At 38.5% G+C, this 21263-nt stretch overlaps 1 protein-coding gene across 6 annotated transcripts in view; it reads left to right on the forward strand.

Annotated features, from left to right (window-relative positions):
- Positions 1–21263, forward strand: part of LOC131041027 (homeobox protein HAT3.1) — a 171382-nt gene that overhangs the window by 63642 nt on the left and 86477 nt on the right. For all 6 annotated transcript variants that reach the window (XR_009104958.2, XR_009104959.2, XR_009104960.2 and 3 more), the window contains one exon: positions 3577–4035. Coding sequence is in view for 3 of the 6 variants with exons in the window: in XM_057974010.2 (XP_057829993.2) it covers positions 3577–4035 (459 nt within the window). In the remaining 3 variants the exon portion in view is untranslated. The remainder of the gene's footprint in view (positions 1–3576; positions 4036–21263) is intronic.

Consider the following 21263-nt stretch of genomic DNA (forward strand, 5'->3'; position numbering starts at 1 on the left):
GCAAGAAAGAGAAGAGTTCAAGGATTCCGTGTAGAATATGCTCAGACAACTCGACGAAATGACTGCTGAGAGGGACATGTACCGAGTTCGTGCTGAGCAAGCTGAGGGATATATTGATCACGTGCTAAAACCATTGCAACATGCCCCTGAATCCCATGTTCCCCCGTTGGCACCTGGAACAAAAGACTACAACAGAGTTTGAAGGAGTACGTAATACCACCAAAGCTGTCAAGGAATGGATACGAGACATTAAAGAAAAGGGAGAGCATATCATTGAAGATGTAAAGGAAATGGCCCACCACCGAGAGACCATTCTGGTCAAATTGTTCAAGGTAAAAAAGGAATGTTTCAGGGTTCATGAGGTGGTTGGTACAATTCTTCCCCTCATGAGGGCTCTTTTTTGGACCCACACGCAGATTCCCACATTGTCCGCTATCCTGGATCCTTATGACATCAGCGTTTTTAAAGAATGGTACTGGACTGCCAACATGAAGAATGAAACAAAAGACACTATTAATAAAGAGTAGGAGGAATGCGAGGAAATTTTGAAAAACATGAGGGATCTTGGTGGAAAGATCCTCCAATCCATGGTTCTGGGCTGGAAAAATAGTTTGTCCGATGATCAAGTGCAACCAGATTGGGAGGATAGATTGAGAATTGATAAGATCGCATTCTCCATGGAGGACCTAGAGTTTGCCAGTGGGTTACATTCAGACATCCTAAGTTTTGAGGCTCATCGGTCTGACTGGAAGGATGGGTTAAAGCATGTAGATCGCCACTTGGAGGGTATGCAATATAAAATACGCCATCCTCCCATGCCCCAGAGCATGGTGCTGTTCCAGCTATGCATCAGATTTCAAGAATATGTTCAGGTAGAGTGTGCAATAGGTCGGGACATCTGGAAGGAGTATTTGCACAACGAGGATGAATTTTTGGAAAAAGGGTCTATAGTAGAAAAAGAGAAAGTGCTTTCATAAAGTGCAAGTTTCTTTTAAAAATCTTAAAAAAACACTTTTTAGGCATAAAGTTCATTTCTAACTGCCAAAACAGTTGTAAATCTTGAGCTCTGTGCATGTGCACTTTTTGGAGCAGCTTTTGGGTATTTATTAATTACCTTTTTGGTAGTTATTGTTTCTCCTTTTGTTGTTGCTGATATTTTGCCTCCCATTTATGGGTATGGGCAGTTTTTGTAGAGGATGAATCTGACCCACTTGTTTAAGTTTAATCTTGGCCATTCATCCGTTTTTGGAATTCTATATAAAGGAATTAGTTCCTCTTTGTAAAAGGAGAAAAAACAAAGATTGTTGCAAAAACTCTGGCAAAATACATATAGGATTTAATGGAAGTTAAAGCTGTGTTTGTTCTACTGTGAGTGCATGGTCCTCTTCTCCATTTATTTTATATTTTTGCAACTGTATTTATTTTCAGACAGTTATTTAGGCATATATTTGATGGAAAATTTTAGTTCATACCATTAGGAAATAGTTGATTATTGTTTCCTCTGCATGGTTAGTCTGAACCCCTTTTGTGCTAAGTTCGGTTATTAGATTTGGATAAATAGGTGTAAGAATCTATCATTCATATCTAATAAACTTGAAAATTCGAAATCCTTAGATGATTGCACTGGTTTTTACCTAGTTGTGCTAATTAGCTGGTGAAGTAATTTCTAGTTATTTTGAGATTTCTGTCTGTGTTGAAATATGCCGTCTTAGTTAGAATTAGTTAGCTGTTCTTATTCACTCTTTATCTCTCTCTCCTTTTTCCTTTTTCATTAAAGAAACCCTCCAGTCAAGCTGAAATAGCATCAATTAGAGGCTAAATCAGATGATATAGGATTGCAAATTTTAGGGAACCTGTACAAAACAATTTCCGTCTAACTGTAAGTCCCCTTTTGTGTTTCCAGCAAAACACATCAACCACTAAGCTATCATGCAGTCAAGACCTGACAACCAAAACATTGAGGTCATCCCCATTGATCAAATTCACACAGCATTAGGGATTTCCTTATCTCAAGAGAGGATAGAATTCTTAGTATTTCTATTCTACGTTGGCCGGATGAAGTCGTAGTTCCGTGACTTTAGACACGTCAACAGAGCCATGTTCACCCCGGGCAAGCAAAACCTTGTCCCGCTCTCGCCATCTCTAGGAAGCTCTCAAGTCCTCCCTGCCAATCTTCTCGGACACAATTCTCCACTACCCAACGTACAATCTCCTTCGATTCTAGCTCAAAGTACCATGCTGTGAACATGGAAGCCACATTGATATTGCTATGCTATTTGAAGGATGCAGTCAAGTATTCTTCGCTGAGCACTATTTTTACCCGTGTTAAGAAGTCCCTGTCCTCGAAGCAGAAAATATTTGATAGCTGTTCGTCCGAGATCGGCCCCCAAAATGTCACCATTGGCTTTAAGGCCCTTAAAGAGAAATTCACCTCCATTGTTTTGCAGAAAAAAGAGCAACTTTGCTGCAGCTTCTTGGAGTAGACTAATCCAGCACGAACAATGGGCCACAATTGCCTTCTTATGAGAGACTTGCCATCCTACGTACAAATCGCCACCCAAGATCAATTAATGATCAAAAGCTTAGCATTTAAAATCCCACTCCTCCGAGATCTGAAAATCCACCTCGACACGGTTCTTTTAAAAAGCGAAAGGATTTCTCGTGTACCACCATGTAGATCTTCGGCCAACCGTAGCTCCCCATCTTCTGCCAAACCGTATATCTCCATGGATCGCTGCCACATTGTCAAGTGCGTTAAAGCCAGCAGGGCCACACGCATCACCATAGATCATAGTGGGATTTGGAATAATTTCCAGCAGAACGGATGCCATTTTGCAATAAATATGCCGTCCTATTAACGACCATAAGTCTATCCCTAGGAAAAACAAACATTTCCACCCCGATTATCACTTCACATCTGAAACTTGCCAAGTATGGAGGTGATTTGAATTCAAAAATTTTCAAATACTTGACGGTTGTGGCCAAATCTAATGACTCTTGTCTTTCCTTCTGAGATTTCAAAAGCTTGGTTAGCACAATCATCTGCTTCCTGATTCCCTTCCCGCCTTATGTGAGACACCTGGAAATTTGAAAAGTAGCAAGTAGAAGTTTTATTTCTTGGATATCCTTATCAATTTTCCAATTTTCCAATTTTCAGCTCTGCCTTTAAGGATAGCATGTATGATGATCTGCGAGTCACCTTCTAAGTGAATATTGGGGGTACCCAACAGACCTGCCAATTGAACCGCGAGGAGAGCAGCCTTTGCCTCCACAGCATTATTTGTACCTTCTCCCAAATTTTGTAAACCTTTGGCAATCAGGTTTCCTTTATCATCTCTTGCAATACATCCCGCACTCGACGCCCCTGGGTTACCCTTGGCCCACCCTCAATAAGTATGCTAGTTATCTGAAAGACATGTTAGTATTAATGTACAGAGTGAAAACTGAAACTCTTGGTTTGTGCTTTGGCAATTCTTCATTTGACAAATGTGCCAATTTCCAGCTCAGTGTAAATATTTTTGGAATGTACTAGAATTTTAGCTTCAGGTATTTAGATGTTTCACACTTGGTATGCAGAAAATTTTTGCCGACACAGCTGCCATTGTAGCTGGAGATGAGGTACCCCTTGACTTGGAGGACATGCCATCTGATGACACAGAAGATGATGATTATGATCCTGATACTCTGGAATTACCTGATGATAGACAGCAGGAGGGCTCAAGATCTGAAGAGAGTTTTGGCACAAATGATACTAGCAACTCAAGTGATTCAAGCAGTGATGATGAAGGTTATGAAAGTGGTGAAGGTTCTGAAAGTGATGAGGCCTCTCAATCCTCCTTAGAAGGTGACTCAGAGAATTTCAGTGAGCACTTGGTGGGCTCAAGAAAGAAAAAGTTTAAAATGGCCAGGGATAAGAATGCTCAGGAAATTTCTGAACTGCCCAAGATTTCGGATGTAGACGAGAAAGATGATATTACTTCACCTGTCTCAGGGAAAAGGCATCGTCAAGAAGTTGACTATAAGAAGCTTCATGATGTAAGTTGTTTTATTTGGACTATAGGTTATGATCTCAAGTATCACAATTGTTCATAAAGATTATTGGAATGCTCTGTTAGCTTGCATATTTTTTTTTATTGATACCTTTGTGGTGTTAAATTTGTTGTGAAAATATAACTTGGTTTTGAATGTCAAGCATGTGGTATATTATCATGTCATTAAATCTGAAAAGTTATCAATATTGATTTAAAGCTTGGAAGAATATAATTGCTCGACTTTTTAAATCTTCTTGGAAGAATATAATTATTTGACATTGCACTTGCGATCTTGTAATAATTGATGACTGCACTAATTGAAATAAAAATTAGAACAACAATATGTAGATTCCTGTTTCGCAAATGGAAGTGCCATGGGAGTGTTTGATTTCAGCAGTTCAGCAGCAAATACTGGGTATTATGTGAATGCATTCTTTCTAGTAAAAGTTGGACTGTCTTGCGTAACTGGTGCTTTTTTGGTTCATTGAAATAAACTTTATTGTTACAAGTTAGATAAAGTGATCGTGTGGTTGCTTTGGTCATTGCTTGTCAAGAAAATAGCCTTGCATTGGCAGCTCAGTACATGTTTAATTACTAGTATTTCTCGCCTATCTTAAAGGAGCCACTATGTCATGAATTCTTGAAAGTGGTTGTGCCTCACAGTAGTTTCTTCCACTGCTATGCTTTGTTGCATGCAAGAAATGGATAATTGCTCTTAGTTGGCCTTATTGTGGCACTTTATTTGTTCCAGTTTTCTAGTTGTTAAGCTTTGAAATGATTCCCAACATAGTGGAAAATTGAAAGTGAATGTAATGTGGAAACCATTGAGTGTTTTCTAGTTGTTAAGCTTTGAAATGATTCCCAACATAGTGGAAAATTGAAAGTGAATGTAATGTGGAAACCATTGAGTGTATTATTCTGAAATTGGGCATGTTTTTGAGGTGATAAGTAATCACAATCTATGGTAAACTCACAATTTAATCACCAAAAAATTGTGTTTGTCTGCCTTAGAAAAATTGCATGTTTTAAATTTTGTGGCTCATTTTTCCATCCTGTTTTTGATTTTTTGAGAGCAGATTCAGAATTCAATAAAACAACATTAGTTGAGACTGGAATAGAGTCATATTGGATTGAATGCAGTTGACTGGAGAACACTTATAAAGAACAAAAGAAAAATAATTATAAGAAACATGCACCTTGATGCCAACAAATCAGTATTAACCAGACCAGCAAACTTGCAATCAACACAATTGACCCATTTTACTACCACCACTGCCCAAATGATTGTGATGTCATCTTTCAAATGCATGATTATAAACAGCAAATCAGAGATTGGCACTAGCTACACTTTTTGAGACGTAAGTTGCTCCCTAGCTACAGCAAGAGCATGAAATTTCAACCTGTGCAATATAGAGTCCCTTCGCATTTCCCTTGTTAATAGATTGTGTTCCATATAAGGCATTATGTAGCTACTTGAAATTTCCACCAGCCCTTTATGAACTGATACAAGCATATGTCACATTACCATATTCATGCCAGCCAAATTTTTCTGCATAAAATCTAACCAAATTCTGATTTCCATCATCTCCATGCACAACTGTTGCAGCCAGAAGTCAATTTCGGTTGGTTTCAGTGGCTGTTTATTTTTTTTCCCTCTATCTTGCCCAATTCCAATCATGAGGTTGTATAGCATTCTCTTCCCATAACACTTTTGGAATCAGCATATCCATAATACATTCGTATAGTATGTCATTATGCACCATTTCATGTAGCATTGTAGATTATCTTTGAATTCCTCCAAAATGGTCATAGACTAGATTAGTGTAATGTCCCCACTTTGAAATAGGATTTAATAATAAATAATAATAATAAAATTAAAATACAAAGAATAAAAATAACATTTAAATTCAAATATAAAATTAAATATAATTAAAATTTAACCAAGCTAATGAGTGGTCAAAAGGCATGAAATGAAAAGATGCGACTCCCTCGAACATGAGATATAAAAGGGAGAAGGGAACCTTATTTTAGAGGGGAGATGGAGGAGAAAAGAGAGAAGGTGCATGTGAATCAAGAAAGTGTCAATGGAAGAAGGAAGGAATGGGAAGTGAAACTGTAAGTGACTCTTCCAAAGGAGGCAGAAATTATGAAAGGTTGTGACTCCTTCGAAGGGTGGTGATTGTGAAAGGTTGTGACTCTTTCGAAGGGCAGGCATGTTGAAAGGGTGGGAATTCTCCCTCACAATGGAAGATATAAAAGGGAGAAGGTCTCATTTGAGGAGGGGAGGAAGAGAGAACAATTGGGAAAGAATATATTATTTTAAAAAGGTAGCAATGAAGGGTGGTGACCCAAGTTTTATGAAAGATGGTGAGCCTTTTACCAATGAAGTATAAAAGGGATCAGTCCAATTATTCAATGATCACTTAACAATCATCATTCCAATCATATAAATCAAGCAACCATCAATCAGCAAATCATTCTATCAAATCAGCATACATTCTATCATCATTCACCGATATACCAAACCAGCCTTCATTACGTTATCATTCACCAATACCTCAAATCGATTAAATCATACAATCAAAGGAATTCATTCAGTCAATCAATTATTCATCTATCATTCAACCATTGAAGGTTTCTGATTATATATAGATATCAGACATTTCTCTCAGTAGTCGGACTTAACACTCTAGTTGGTATGAGTTTTCTGTGCACATACATCTGATGCTGTAGCAATATTTGTGACTATTTCTGCATAAGAGTATCTGTATATTTCTGCATGTTTATCATATCGATATTCTGCATGTTTATCATATCGATATTCTGCATATTTTTAATTGGACACTGTTGATATTTTGGATATCCCTGTTAGACAATATATTCTGTTCATATCTGCTATAACAAAGCTGAATTATGAGATTCTACTGTTGGTTTATTCGGAGTGTTACTAGTCATGATAGAGGAAGAGAGTTACAGTTAGAGGAAAATGGTGATGGGGTCACCTTCTAGGCACGGCACCTCATGGTATAAGACTGGGGAGTCCCATGAGGCCAAATGGGTATAGAGGGTGCTGCCTTTGGGCCTACGAAGGATAGACGTCCAGGGCACCCTACGATGACAGCCCTCATGCTCTCTATCGTAATGAATTGATGTGTTAATCATGAGACATAGGACAAGGATTAAAAGATTAGAGAAAATAGTGATATGATACCTCACTAGGTACTCCACCTCATATGGTATTGGCCACATGAGGCCAAGGGGGAATGAGATCCACGCTTGGGCCTAGGATAGATGGCTGTGGGGCACCCTATCTAATCACCCTCTTCTATGCTCTCTATGATTGAATTCTCATCATAATCTAATATTGTAATTAGAGCTATATCTTACATGTGTATTATTAGCCTTTCCTAATTTATGGATCTATTTAATGAAATCTGGTTATTATATGTTCTCTAACTTACTTGCAGGGTTCCAGTCAAGGCAATAGGTATCTCTAAACTTTATTTTCCTTCAATTAGTGCAGAAATAGGGCATCTCTAATTTGGGGACTTTACAATTAGATGTTTTGAGCCTTCCATTAGACATCAATCCCAACCTTAATGGTTCCCTCCACTTCTCCCTTCCCTCCATTGATCCACATATTCCCATGAACAAGCTTAACAAGCACCCAAGCCCTAGCTTACTTTGCTAGATCCACGAAGATAGACACAATGAATCTGCTAGCATAATATAACCTAGCCTTGCCATTATTATTGTGTGCTCACCTTTGCTTATAATTATTAAAAAGCAAACAAAGGGGGGTATGAAATATACCTTTGTTGCTACCTAACTCAGTTGCATGCAAACCTCTATTGTTAGCCAACATTCTAATGATATGACAAAATTGTTTGTGAAGACCTATGATTATGCAAGAGGTACCTTGCACAAATTTGTTCTCTCATGCAATTTGAAATTGTATAGGAGTCCAACTTTGTTGCACTTAACAATGCGCGATTAATTGGCAAAATTGTGAAATACCATTGAGTCTTGTGTTGAATGGAGACTCGTGGGTTTGAGGAAATCCATGAGGTCCGCTAGCCACTTGAGATAAGTCATACTGCTCTCCATGCGATGACTATGTCTCCTTGATTGAGTCTTTTTATTTCTTGCTCGTCAACCACCACATCCAAAACCCCAATTATTTGAACCTTGCACCTGTCTTGACAAATCAACTAGGTTCCTTATGCTATTTCTTTGTGTTTATATCCTCATGGTTGTGGTGGGGATGATTGTTAGTGCTCTCATTCTTCTCCTTGTATTCCTTCTAATCGGTGGTCAACATGTCTACAAATTTAAACATGCATTTTATATTTTTATTTGAGATATCGGTTCTTGGGGAAAAAGGTTGGGTTCGGGTCTGTTGTGACCATTTCACGCATTGCCCCATCGCAAATGGGGACCCCCTCTTTTTGCTCGTTTTTCGTTCGTTTTCGCTTTCGTTTTTAGGATTTTGTTAGTCAGTTAGTTGTCTGGATTTAGGGTCAAGCCTTAGGGTTTTCATTTTTGTCTTTTCAGGCCAAAATCTAGTCGTTTTTTGAGAGCTTTTGAGCTTCCTTTTCTAGGATGCAAATTTTGAATGCAATAAATTCGTCAGAGTGGTCTAATGTTCAATTGGAATGTTGATGCAGAGCTTAAATTTGTCTAAGTATTGAAAGTGAAATGTGAATCTTTGTCTGATTGAATATTTTGACTAAATTTTGACTTTTTTGATTTTTGATCTTGGGCATTGGAAATGGTTTGTTTTTGCCTTGTGAAGTGTTAAAATGTGAAAAATCATGTTATTTTGGCCTGTAGGAGCAAAATCGCTCCTGTCCCTCAGTGGAGGACGGGAGCTCGTTTTCAAATATCTCATTATTCCTGCAGAGTCCAGACAAGTTTCGAGTTGGAAGTGATGGAGAACGACGAGATTTTTCCATTGAATATAAATTGAAGATTTTCATGAGCACAGAAATGCCTCCAGGAGGAAAATCGCTCCTGTCCCTCAGTGAAGGACCAGAGCTACAAATCAAATTTTGCCTTGTCCTTGCGAGATTTCGACGATTTGATGATTTGAAGACGTCCAAAGGGAGATGCTTTACCAAATGAATATAATTTAAGATGCAAATGCAAAGGAGAATGGTCCAGAATGCAAAGTTCGCTCCTGTCCCTCTCCAAGGGACCAGGGCGAAGTACCTTATCGCTCCTGTCCCTCTCCAAGGGACCAGAGCGATGTCCTTCATTGGGCAAAATCCAGGCAAAAAACCAAGACAAGTTTACGTTCAAAGGCAAGGAAGACGGTGAGATGAACTCATTGAATATAAATTGAATATTTTAAAACGTCCACAGGGGTCCCAAAAGGCCTAGTTCGCTCCTGTCCCTTGGGAAGGGACCAAAGCGATTTTTGTTATAATTGATTTTCTGGCCAAGCTACAAGCAATGTTAAGGCATGGACGAATGGAGTAGAGCATGACGAGTCCGTTGAATATAAACTTGGAACCTGACAAAGTGAAATAAGAGCCACAAAAGGAGGATCGCTCCTGTCCCTCTCCAAGGGACCAGGGCGATACAATGATTATTTTGCTCCTCACTCAAGTTAAAACCGATCCGAGTCAAGACAAGGTGGCAAAGGACATTTCAAGGCGTCTTCATCAAGCACAAGCACTCGAAGGTCGTTATAATGAAGAGATTTGCACTCTAAGACCTAGATCGCTCCTGTCCCTCAGGAAGGGACCAGAGCGATGTTGGATATATTGGATACTTCATGCAAGTTTTACGCAAGGACAAGATTTTGCAGGGTCTTAGAGGGTCCATGGTGCCTTTTGAAGATGGTATATAGAGATTTTGAACGTAAAATGATCATAATTTTGAACATGGAGACCATATCGCTCCTGTCCCTCTCCAAGGGACCAGGGCGATTTGCTTTGGACTCTTTATTTTGCTTCAAGTTCAAACTAAGTTAAGACTTCACAAGGTTATGCAAGGTTCGAGGCGTTCTTTGAAGACCACATGCCGAAGTTTTGAACGTCCAAACGTTGCTAGTCAAGCTAAAAAGCTCACATCGCTCCTGTCCTTTGGACAAGGACCAAGGCGATCTCATCAAAGGCACTCATGTTCCTTCAAAACGAGGCAAGGCAAGGATGAATAAGGTGAAGGACGGCGTTTGGAAGACATCACAACAAGGATCGAAGTTGGAAGTTGCCAAGGTCAAGGAGAAATCATGGATCGCTCCTGTCCCTCTCCAAGGGACAAGGGCGATGATCCCTTTAAACGTCCAAACACGTCAAATGGAGCAAGCGTAAAAGGAACGAGCAAAGATACTATTTGCTTTACAATCAAAGACCGAAGGTCGAAGATGCATAGTGAACGTGAAAATATGAAGATCGCTCCTGTCCCTCTCCAAGGGACCAGGGCGATAAACATCCAAAAGGCACCTATGAACGCACACAAGGCAATCAAATTCGAAGGACTCATCAATGATCAATATTGAACGTGGAGATGAAGGAGTTGGACGTAAAAAATGCAAAAATCAAGACAAAATCATGGATCGCTCCTGTCCCTCTCCAAGGGACCAGGGCGATGAGGTACGTCCCTTTCATTTTCATAATATTGGCGCCAAATAAACAATTCGAATTTCCTTAAAATGCTAAGTTCGATAAAATTGAAAATCTAATTTAAACTAGCATTTAATATGGCGTTGATCCTTTATCAATTATTTTGCCTTTATTAAAATCGAAATTTGCAAATTAAAAAACGTAAGGCATTTAATAATTAATTAATTAATTAATAAAAATCACATGGAGCGCTCATTTAAGGGAGGTCGGCCTTTTTGTTTTATTTAAATCATTTAAAATCATTAAAAAAATCATTTCATATCCTCAAGTCGGCCTAAGGAATGAATGCAATGCAAGCGCTATATATGGAGGGTGAGAACTATTATTGTCATATCATTATTTTTATCCTTCATGCGAATTAAGGAGAAGCGAAGATAGTGCGAAGTATTTCATGTATGGTGCGAATTCAAACCAAAGGTGGCGCTAGTCTATCAAAGGGTGGTGCGATATTTGAAGACTTCATTGGAGCGAATTTGCCAAGGATTGAAGACCACGTCAAAGGGGCGAAACTTGGAAGATTTGTTTGGGCGAACTTGAAGATCCATTTGAGCGAATTGTCAAAGGTGTAATTGAAGATCGCGTTTGATCCAAAGGTGGCGAAGTCGATCTTTTGAGGAGATAACATTGAAGATCATTTTTACCTCAATTTTGCCTAGGCGATCTTTTCCTTTTTGCATTCTAGAGTTAGCTCTCTATTGAGGTATGGCGATTTGATTTTATTGCTTTATTCATTCATCGTCATATTTTAAATTTTGAAATTTTGAAATTTTGAATCTCTTAGCTCAATCATCGTTGTTTTTTAGGAAATGATAACTCTAAAGACTTATCATGATGTTTCCTAAAAACTTCTCTCTCTAATCTATGTTATTCATTGCAAAATCTAGTTCTCATAATGAAATGTTGTGTAGGTATGGCGACCCCGAAGGCGGGAGCATCCACCAGTCGCTTAGCTCTCATGAAAGAAGATCAGAGGACCGAAGAAGTGGAGACCAAGATCGTGTCGAAGTGGAGCAACATTGGAGATACAAACTTGGGGAACTTTAGCACGAAGAAGTTTCGAGAGGTCCCTTACATTGGCAAGCCATCACCTGTCGCCCGGAGAATAATAGAGAGTGGCATCATCAAGGCGGCCGGTTTTTCTCCAGCTATTCAGTGCCACGAGTTGATGATCGAATGTGCCCGACACTATAATCCACAGTCCAGAACAATTGTGTCCAATGAGGGAAACACTTTGGCGTACCTTTCAGAGGAAGCTATAAGTGAAGCTTTCCATCTTCCAGAGCACAGGGACATGATATACAAGAGCATTGAAGGAGCCAGATCAGTGTACGATGATGATCCAGATGCTTGCCTAAGCATAATCAATAAGAACTGGCTACTTAAGAGTCGTCCCCGTCTAAGCAAGGTACCGAACACACCACATCGGATTGATTTCCAGGAGGAGTACAGAGATTTGATTACTATGCTCAACAGAGTTACAGGAGCACCTCATGCCTTCTATTTTGAGAAGTGGATGTTTTACTTCATCCAGGTGATTGTTCAAGGGAAGGGTACGATACATTGGGCTAGGATAATTAGCCATTGCTTAGACGTACAGTTGAGGAGACTCAGGGCTACTAAGTCCTTCCACATGAGTTCATACGTCATCTATGCTTTGATCAGGAGTGTTGAGTACGCAGGACTACCTCATAGAGGAGTGATTGGAAGAGGACCCGGCGAGGTCAGAGCTTGTGAATCCTATGCCTACTTGCATCATCCGCCAGGGAAAAACTACAAGTTAGTTAATGATACTTTCACGATGAACATCACAAGGACGTTGCAAGGTGGGATTCACAACAGATTATCTCAGGATGCCCAGGAATTCATCAAAAGGTACGGTGCTTGGTTCATTCAGTTTCCCAAATTCACTTACATTAGAGTGCATGGATGTCCTTTACCTCCATACATGTTGCCGAGGTATCCGACAGACAGAATTGTGTTACTTGAGGTAACAAGGCAGTTGGCAGCATATGTGAAGGCATTCAGACACAGACATCAGAATGGAGTCCAAGTACCTATTATTTTGGGTAATTCAGTTGAGGTATGTCCTAATGTCTTAGCCATGGATGACGCAGAGAAGGAGTTAGCCTTGTATTCTTTTTCATCTTTTGCTTGGAGAAATAGCTTTGATCCACATGGACATTTAGAGGAGACGGTCGGTAGAAGATTTAGACATGAGCATCAGATTGAGGATTTTATGATGAACCTCCTAGATGATCTTGAAGTGAAACGAAAGATACATTCTAGATTGCCTTTGGATTTCATCAGGAAATGCAGGATTTACAGAGTGGCCGACCAAGCTCAGGACAATGGCAGGCATATCCAGTCTTCCTATGATAGAGAAAGCAAAACAATAAGGTTGGATTGGAATGAGCCCGAGGTCGTGGATTTAGATGCTTTGATGGCACCAGTCTTGTCTTGTACTCGCAGATGGGTAGACGTTCAGCATCAGAAGTTGAGAGAACAAGGCGTAGCTATGTCTTTTACTTTGGAAGAAAAATCAGCCGAAGGTGGAGCCAGTGTGAGTGAAGGCAATCCCAATCCTAGGAATTTAGGTGAAGGTAACCTTCGATGTGCCAGTGAGGGCAATCTCCATCCGAGAGGTTCAAAGAGAAAGGAAAGAACAGAAAAGAAAGAGTCTTCCAAGAAAAAGCAGGGGGCCAACAAAGATCAAGTACCAGGTACTTCTTCTAGATCAGAGAATAGAACAATTCAAGTAGAAGAGTCTATGGAGTCTATGGTACAGAATGACAGACAGGAGGAAGGACAGGCACAGCATGTTTCGTCAGATGGATCTCTCCAAGACTATGAGTTGGATGAAGACAAAGAGGACATTGAAATGACATCTCCTCCCAGACAAGAAGAAATAGTGCATAAAGAGATTCAAGTTCAAGAGACAAGATCGAATATCCCAGATTGGTTGAAGGAAAGATTGACTAAGGTGATCGTAGTAGAGGACGAGGACAATGCAATTGATTTAGAGAGCCTTGTTGGACGCTCACATGAAGTAACATAAAAGAAGAAGGCTACCAAGATGTCCAAGATGATTCGAGATGAGACTGGATCCAGAAAACTGCAGATAGCTACACCGGCAGCAGACAAATATGAGGGTGAGATCCGAGCAGAGGAATATGATATACAGACTTTTGAGTTAGGACCATCCACAACAGAGCAGACTTTAGACGATGCCACCGACACATTTGAAGCATTGAAGGACAAGCTTAGAGAAGAAGTGGAAAAAAATAGAAAGCTTGAGAGAGAGGTCGGTGCATGGAGGACATATTTCAGCCACATCAATGAACCTTTGGGACGTCAGGATCCAGTTAGATCACCAGTGCAGGCATTGCCTCTTCAATCGATCAATGAAGCAGAAAGATTCAGGAACCTGGTCCAGCGTACATGTAGTTGGATGGATAGATCTCATACAGTGGCCATAGAGTTTGTTACAAGGATGACGAAGATTATTCATCAGGCTATCCAAGTTCTTGAGATAATCCACAGATTGATGGTAACAGTAGCTGCATTTGCCCATACCAAGGACGTTATCATCCCTGTCTTGAAAGTAATAAGACATACATCCAGAAGAATTTTAGCGCAGGAGAGGATCTTGGAAGGTGATTCTCACAGTTTATTTCAGTGGTCAACCTTACTCCATATAAAGAGTGTTCTCTTCGAGGACATCAGTGTTAGATGTGGTCAAGTTGAGGAGGTGATCAATCCGATCCAGGACAGAGTATTTGAGGTACTTCGTACCATTCTTGGCAGAAGGATCGAGGTCGAGACAGATGTGGATATACAAGAATTTGAGGATAGAATCAAGATCATCTTTCGCAAGGACGCAGATGTTACAGATGAACAGTATGATCAGATGTACGCCACCATGCTCCTGATTGATAGAACGAAGGAACTTGAACCTACTTGGGACGCAGCTCTTCTAGATGCATTCGATCAGATCATCCACTTAGAAGAGAGTATCAAGAATCTTCCCGAGATTCCAATCACAGAAATCGAAGGAATCGTGACAAAATTCATTGCATATGCTAAGAAAGAGAATTGGAAAGGGAATAAGATTCTAGATGAAAGGTTGTTACAGATGACATGACATCTTATTTCTCATTGGTTGATACCTCCTAGGTTTTTGTGCCAAATTTAATATTTGGCTATGTATTTAATATTGTTCAGTAAAAAGGAGGTCATTTGTAACAAACCCTAATTAGGGTTTAGGTGTCATGATCTTGTCCGTTGATTTACTTTCAATCTGGACCTTTCATTGTAACTGGGGATGCTATTTATACCCCCATTTTTCATTTCATTTGGTAATAGTTAATAGTGTAATAGAGAGTCAATAGTTGATTAGAGTTATAAGCAATTTTATTTTGTAGCAAGATTGAGTCTTGAAGAGAGAAATTCAAGCAATTGTTGTACATGATGACTTGGAAATCAATAAAATATTGAAGTTATGGTGTTTTGTTGCAAATTTCTTGAGTTATCTTCATGGTTGTTTGATACACTTGAATCGTGTTCAATCGAAGTAGTTTGTTAATTTGAAAGACTAAGTGTGAGATTTGATATTTGGTAGGATTCGTAATCCAAACCACTAGCTTCTTGCTGATTGTAGGAACGCCTTGTGTGGTCGACTGGAGAACACTTTGAGTCCTTAATCTTCAATTATCATTGTGTCTTGGATATGTACCTTCGTAGTAGTGTCCTTGATCTTTGATGCATTGAATACCATTATATTACCTTAGAAGATCGCACTAATTTCAGTTGAGTTGTTATCTTATGGCAAAATTGAAGTTGGTTGAGTCTTGCCAAATCTCGTCCATACTAAGTCATTCATAGGGTTAGGCTAGATTAGACCTCTTTAAACCCTATCTCTTTTGCTTTTTTTTTGAAAGTTCCTTTTAGTTTAGTAAAATCTTCGAGCTTTAGAATGCGTAAGACCCCTTGGAGGAAACAGCAAATCACATCATACCACTAAAAAGCTTGTCCACACGTAGAGACCCTACTAAAAGAACCTTGGAGTCTACCTAACTGATCCATTATGCGAATCTTCAGCAGTTAGAGACTATTTTCTCAAGAGAGGATAAGATGCCTATTGGTATTTTATTCTGTGTGTGATTGTGTACAAAATACACGTCAACAGGGTCTTGGTTCTTGCTCGGTCCTGGTCCGAGCCTGGTTCTCCTTGGGTTGCACTCGGGTATATATATATATATATGGATGTACCCGTACCCAAGATTTTTTTTTTTTTTTGCCGAATCCTTGAATCCATAACTTAGATTTTTTATAATTGATATTCATAAAACAATTAATGTTATTATATTTATATTAAATTTTTATGAAAAAATTAACATTTAATATATTTAAATTTAATATTATTTTATTTATTTTTTAATATTTTTTCTGGTCAGTGAATGCTTTTGATTGGAGCTATGAACCAGCGAGGCCATATTTTTGAGGGACCTTATCCTCAGGTGTTGGGATTAACCCCAAGGCAATTGTATTGACTCTTTCCTTCTCGTCAATCTCCTCTTGATCTCCTCCTTCCTCTTTATTTCTCCTCTCCTTATCACTTCTTCCTCCTTATTTCTCCTCTCCTTATCACTGTTTTCCTTATTTCTCCTATCCTTCTTATCACTCCAACCTCCTTATTTCTCCTCTCCTTATCATTGTTTTCCTTATTTCTCCTATCCTTCTTATCACTCCAACCTCCTTATTTCTCCTATCCTCCTTATCACTCCAACCTCCTTATATCTCCTATCCTCCTTGTCACTCCAACCTCCAACTCTTCTCTCCTCTTTCAGCCTTCCTCCTTCCCCTCCGACGCCTTCCTCCTCTTCTTCTTCTCTCCACCACCTGATGCCGTCTCCTCCGATTCTTCCTTTGTCGTTGAATTCACACGTTGCGGGGCATAGTCCGCCAACACTTCCAGCCTTCACCAACTGTGTCTGACTTTTCCATCCAGGCCTGAATGTCGCCATAACCTGCATAAGCTGGGTGGGATTCGAACTAATTTTTGCAGTATTAACATTGCTTTCAACTTACCGTTGCATTGTGAGGTCAACCCCATTTATTTTTTAATATTAACATTTAGTAATTGAACAAGTTTAAATATTTAAATTTATCAACTTAATATAATATATATATTTTTTTTGATAAGTCACAACCAAAGCGGTTTTTTTTAGCTTTTCCCTGGAGCTAAGAAATAGTCGAGTAGACTCGAACCCAAGACCTCCCATGTAGGAGGCTCGCTGCTAACTGTTGCGTTGTGGGGTCATCCCCAACTTAATATAATATTATTTTAGACTTCATAATTTATAATTTTGTGAATATAATACATATTTTTAAAGAAATTAAATTTACATAAGGCAAATTTAATCATGATTTTTTCTTGAATTTTTTCGCCTCGTCAAACTTCATTTGATTTTTGTTGTTGTTGAACATGAACTTGAATTCAAACCTTGTGGCTTAGGTTGCTTGTATGTGCAACATGAATGTAACCGTGGTGTAGGCATGAAATAGTATGAATGGTAGAAGTAGGGCAAATGGGAGAACTCATAGGTAGCATAGCAAGCTTTTTCTAAATTTAGTATATAATTAAAATTATTCATATTACTTCAAAAACTAAAAAAAATTGAAATCATTAAAAAATTTAGTTGGATTTCACAACCTTAGTAGTAATCCATTTTGTTCTAGAAAAAAATCAACTAGTTCATAGTCAAAATGTGAAAAAAATTACAATTTATTTGGTTGAAAATTATAAGAACTTAGATCAAAACTTAATATTATATAATTATTAATTAAAAAAATGAATAAAATTTTGACAGTAGCCAAATCTACAATTGTGACAATCTAGCATTTTTTGAAAGGTTTAGAGGTGTCTTGAAGCTTTGTTAAAAAAGCCAGTCAAATTATGAAAAATAGTTGCCCCTTGACCTCATTGGATGTGTTGCCTGCAGACCTTGTGAAGGGGTGCCTATCCATTGCATCGCCCCTTAATTCCATCCCTAGATCTTGTGAGGAGCATTACTCGTCAACTGTGCTAGGTGTTGCCACCCTAGATCTCTCTACTTTCATTTTTATTTTCTCTCTATATCTTTGTGATATTATAATGCATATAAATTAAAAAATATTAGGGTTTTTCTTTTTCTTTTTCTTTTTTAAATATATTTTTTGATAATCCAATTTTTTTCCTGATTTTTTTTTTATTTTTTGAAAATTTCTTGTGCTTTTGGTTTGCTAATTTTTTCCCCCAAAAAACTTTGGTTGCTATGTTGTATACAATTTATGAATCTCCTTCAATTTCTACTTCCTTGTAATCCACTCTTAAAGTAGCTTGTAAGTTTTATAGAAAGGCTGGAGTTTCTACCATATTTGTTAGTGGCAGTACCCAAAACTAAGAATCATCTAGCAAGAAATGGTTTTGTAAATCTCTATTCACAAAACTAGTGTCTACTAAACTTCATTCTCTCGTAGCAAAACATGCATTTTGATGTCCCCGTGCCATTTGATATGTTTTTCAGCATTTGAGAGATTGTCCCTTGTTCCAAAACATACCATGGAGTACACAAACTGGATTATTTTACATAAACTCACCTCCCTAATACAAAGGCTTGCTTTTGGTTCCCAAAATATATAGATTCAACGAATGAGTGTGGATGAAACCCTCAATTGATGACACATATGTCATGTCACTTTGCACTGCAAAACAAACATTGGCCAAAATTCAGAACATATTTTTATCCAATTTTCTAGATGATACAAATGATGGACTGTTGGATATCAAGGAACTTTTTCAACATAGGTTCTCTTGAAAGGGATGATTCTAGTCTTGCCAGTCATCATCCCATGATGATTCAAGGCCTGTTTGTGCTTCACTTTACAACAGTAGGTGTACAACATGAAACTCTTTCAACCCTTGATGATACAATATTTGTTTGCTCTGATACAGAGAAATATCTTTGGGTTGTACATGTGGGAGCTATAAAAAGTAACACCAGAAGCATTCAAAAGGAGTAAAACCTACCACTACTTAATCAACAAACTTGGAACTGATTGTATTTTCAATTTACATTTCTGACTGTATAATGTCCCCTTTTTTAAGATTATGCTAATATTCTGATTTTTTTGATGTAAAGCACCAACTGAAACAGCAAATCAAAATTTAAACTAATCACTAAAACTAGCTACCAAAATCCTAGATTGGCTGAACACAAACTTGAGCCAAAATAGCACTAACGCAAATGAAAAGAGCTGGTTATAGTCCAATATGAAAGGGACAACCGACTTATTACCCGTATCATATAAATATTCTCAGATCTGAGTGGTTAGTACTCACATTTTCGAGTGTAGATATAGATATGACTGAAAAATAGATCAAATAACTCTCAATGTCAAGAATATTCAAGACTGAAACTCCAAGGGTGTAAACTTTCATGGAACTCGGTTGAACATCTTCAAAATGCAACATTAAACAAATTTGAGCAAGATTGCATCACTGATAATGGCAGTTATAGACCTGAGTGTATGATTAAGATAAGCCCTAGGAAGATGATTCTATTCAAATCTGAAATTGTCATAGAAATCACCAAGTGTGATGCTCCAATGGTACAAGTGTCCTGAAAGATCACCAACTAAAATCTGATCTGAATTTGCTGATAGTTTCAAATCTTAATCTTTGACAAGCGATAAGGATGATTGGATTCTGTTTGGTTTTTGAATTGTTTCTGATTTTTGTGTTTTTTAATGCCTTGCATGGAGATGTACGGAAGAAATGCAAGGAAGAAATGCAATGAAAGAATTGACTAAAATAGAATTGAATATTCTGAAAACTTTTTAACAGCAACTACAGAAACAAATTTTGGAAGCTTTATTATCTAGAGAGAACAAAGTTGCATACCAGGTGATCCCATGCCTATCCTGTGTTGATTGTAATTAGGTAGGAGGGGCAGATTTCAATTGTCTTAGGCAACATTGGAATCCGCCCAAAGGGCTGGCCCCTTCTCCCTTAAGGTAACGTGTTAGGGCTGGGCCCTTTCTCACGTCTAGCACAAGGGTGCCGTGCTCTAGGGCCTGCCCAATAATTCAACACGCCACTCACACTACAAGTTTTAAAGACTAAAAAGGGTGCCAATTCAATTCAAGAAAGCTGACCTAATTAGAGGCTAAAGTACATATAAATAAAGGTATGAATAAAGCATTCAAACAACAAGCATACACATAAAAGAGCGAATTCTGTCTGCAAGTAAGAGGTGCGAAATTCATGCAAATATCTTCAGTAAAGTGCGAACTCCATCAGCTTCTCTTCATTGTTATCTCTGCTGTTAGGAGAGTGCTCCTCATCATGCGATCTGACAGTTGAAGGACCTGCTGTTCTGAAGTTGGTCACAGTCATCAGCTGAAGACATACATTTCATCCATCTGCTATTCAAGGTCAAATCTTTGGTTGCTGGTTGGTACAATAAAAGGCAGATCTGAAACTGGTGAAGAGGCAAATCTGAGACCACTAGAAAGTTGAAGATGCCATTAGCCCTAAGGGTGAACTGAGATAAGTATTGTAATCAGAATATTATTCATAATCCATAATCAGATCTGAGGATCTTTTCTGGCTGGGTTTTTCCTCCTAGGAGGTTTTCCCAGGGTAATAAGTGTCTTATTCAACTTTGGTTATGTTTCTGTTTGTTCTTAAATCTGGAACTTACTAAATCTAACAGCAAACTATCTAAGTAGAAGGTTAATTTTGTTTTCTGAGTTTTCTTTTTAATCTGAAAGTGTAAAATTAACATCCTGGAATAAGGGTTTTATTGACAATTTGCAAAATAATGGCTTCCAATGCAATTCAACTCCTTCAATGAGGTTTATTCACCATAGTAATAATTATCTAAAACAATTTGATGATCAGGCAGGAGATCTAAAGCTTATACCAAAAACTTGCCAGGAGACTCCATCCAAATTGCTTCCAAATCCCTCATAATTTGCTGATTGCTTCCAAATGCGCTGAGATTTGTCCAAATTGATTGCCAAATTATCTTAGCTATGCCCTGACAATGATTTTACCAACAATTACTCCTTCAAAAACCCTCCCAATTATTTATTTGAATCTCCAGGCAGCTAAGGATGGTACGGCTGCCCTAGGGAGAGGTACGTCTGTCCAAAAATGTTTCCAATTTGCTGGAAAATGCCAATAAACCGCCCAGATGTGAGCCTCAACCTCTGAAATTGCAGAAAGATCACACAAACCCTTTGAAAATGGTCCTCTAGACCTGATTTGAAGGTTTCCTTGAGTGCTGACTTGATAGAAATGGTTGGGGTTTCGTCCAACCTGTCCACAATTGAAAGATTTCGTCTCCAAACCTGCTGTACCTGCTATGGCAGGAAATTGCAGAGCAAAAACAATAAAATCTCCAAAAAAAATGATGCCAAGTTTTGCACGTAGAAGCTTCCTTATGCCTCCCAAACCTAATTCGAACTTCCTCTTGGCATCTAGAAGATTCCAATGGAATCTTAGGCTCTCATAAAAGTTCGCCTAATAGAGGGGTCAGCTCATCATTGAAAGTGGGGC

Source organism: Cryptomeria japonica, chromosome 3 (assembly GCF_030272615.1).
Source record: "Cryptomeria japonica chromosome 3, Sugi_1.0, whole genome shotgun sequence".
Classification (NCBI taxonomy): domain Eukaryota; kingdom Viridiplantae; phylum Streptophyta; class Pinopsida; order Cupressales; family Cupressaceae; genus Cryptomeria; species Cryptomeria japonica.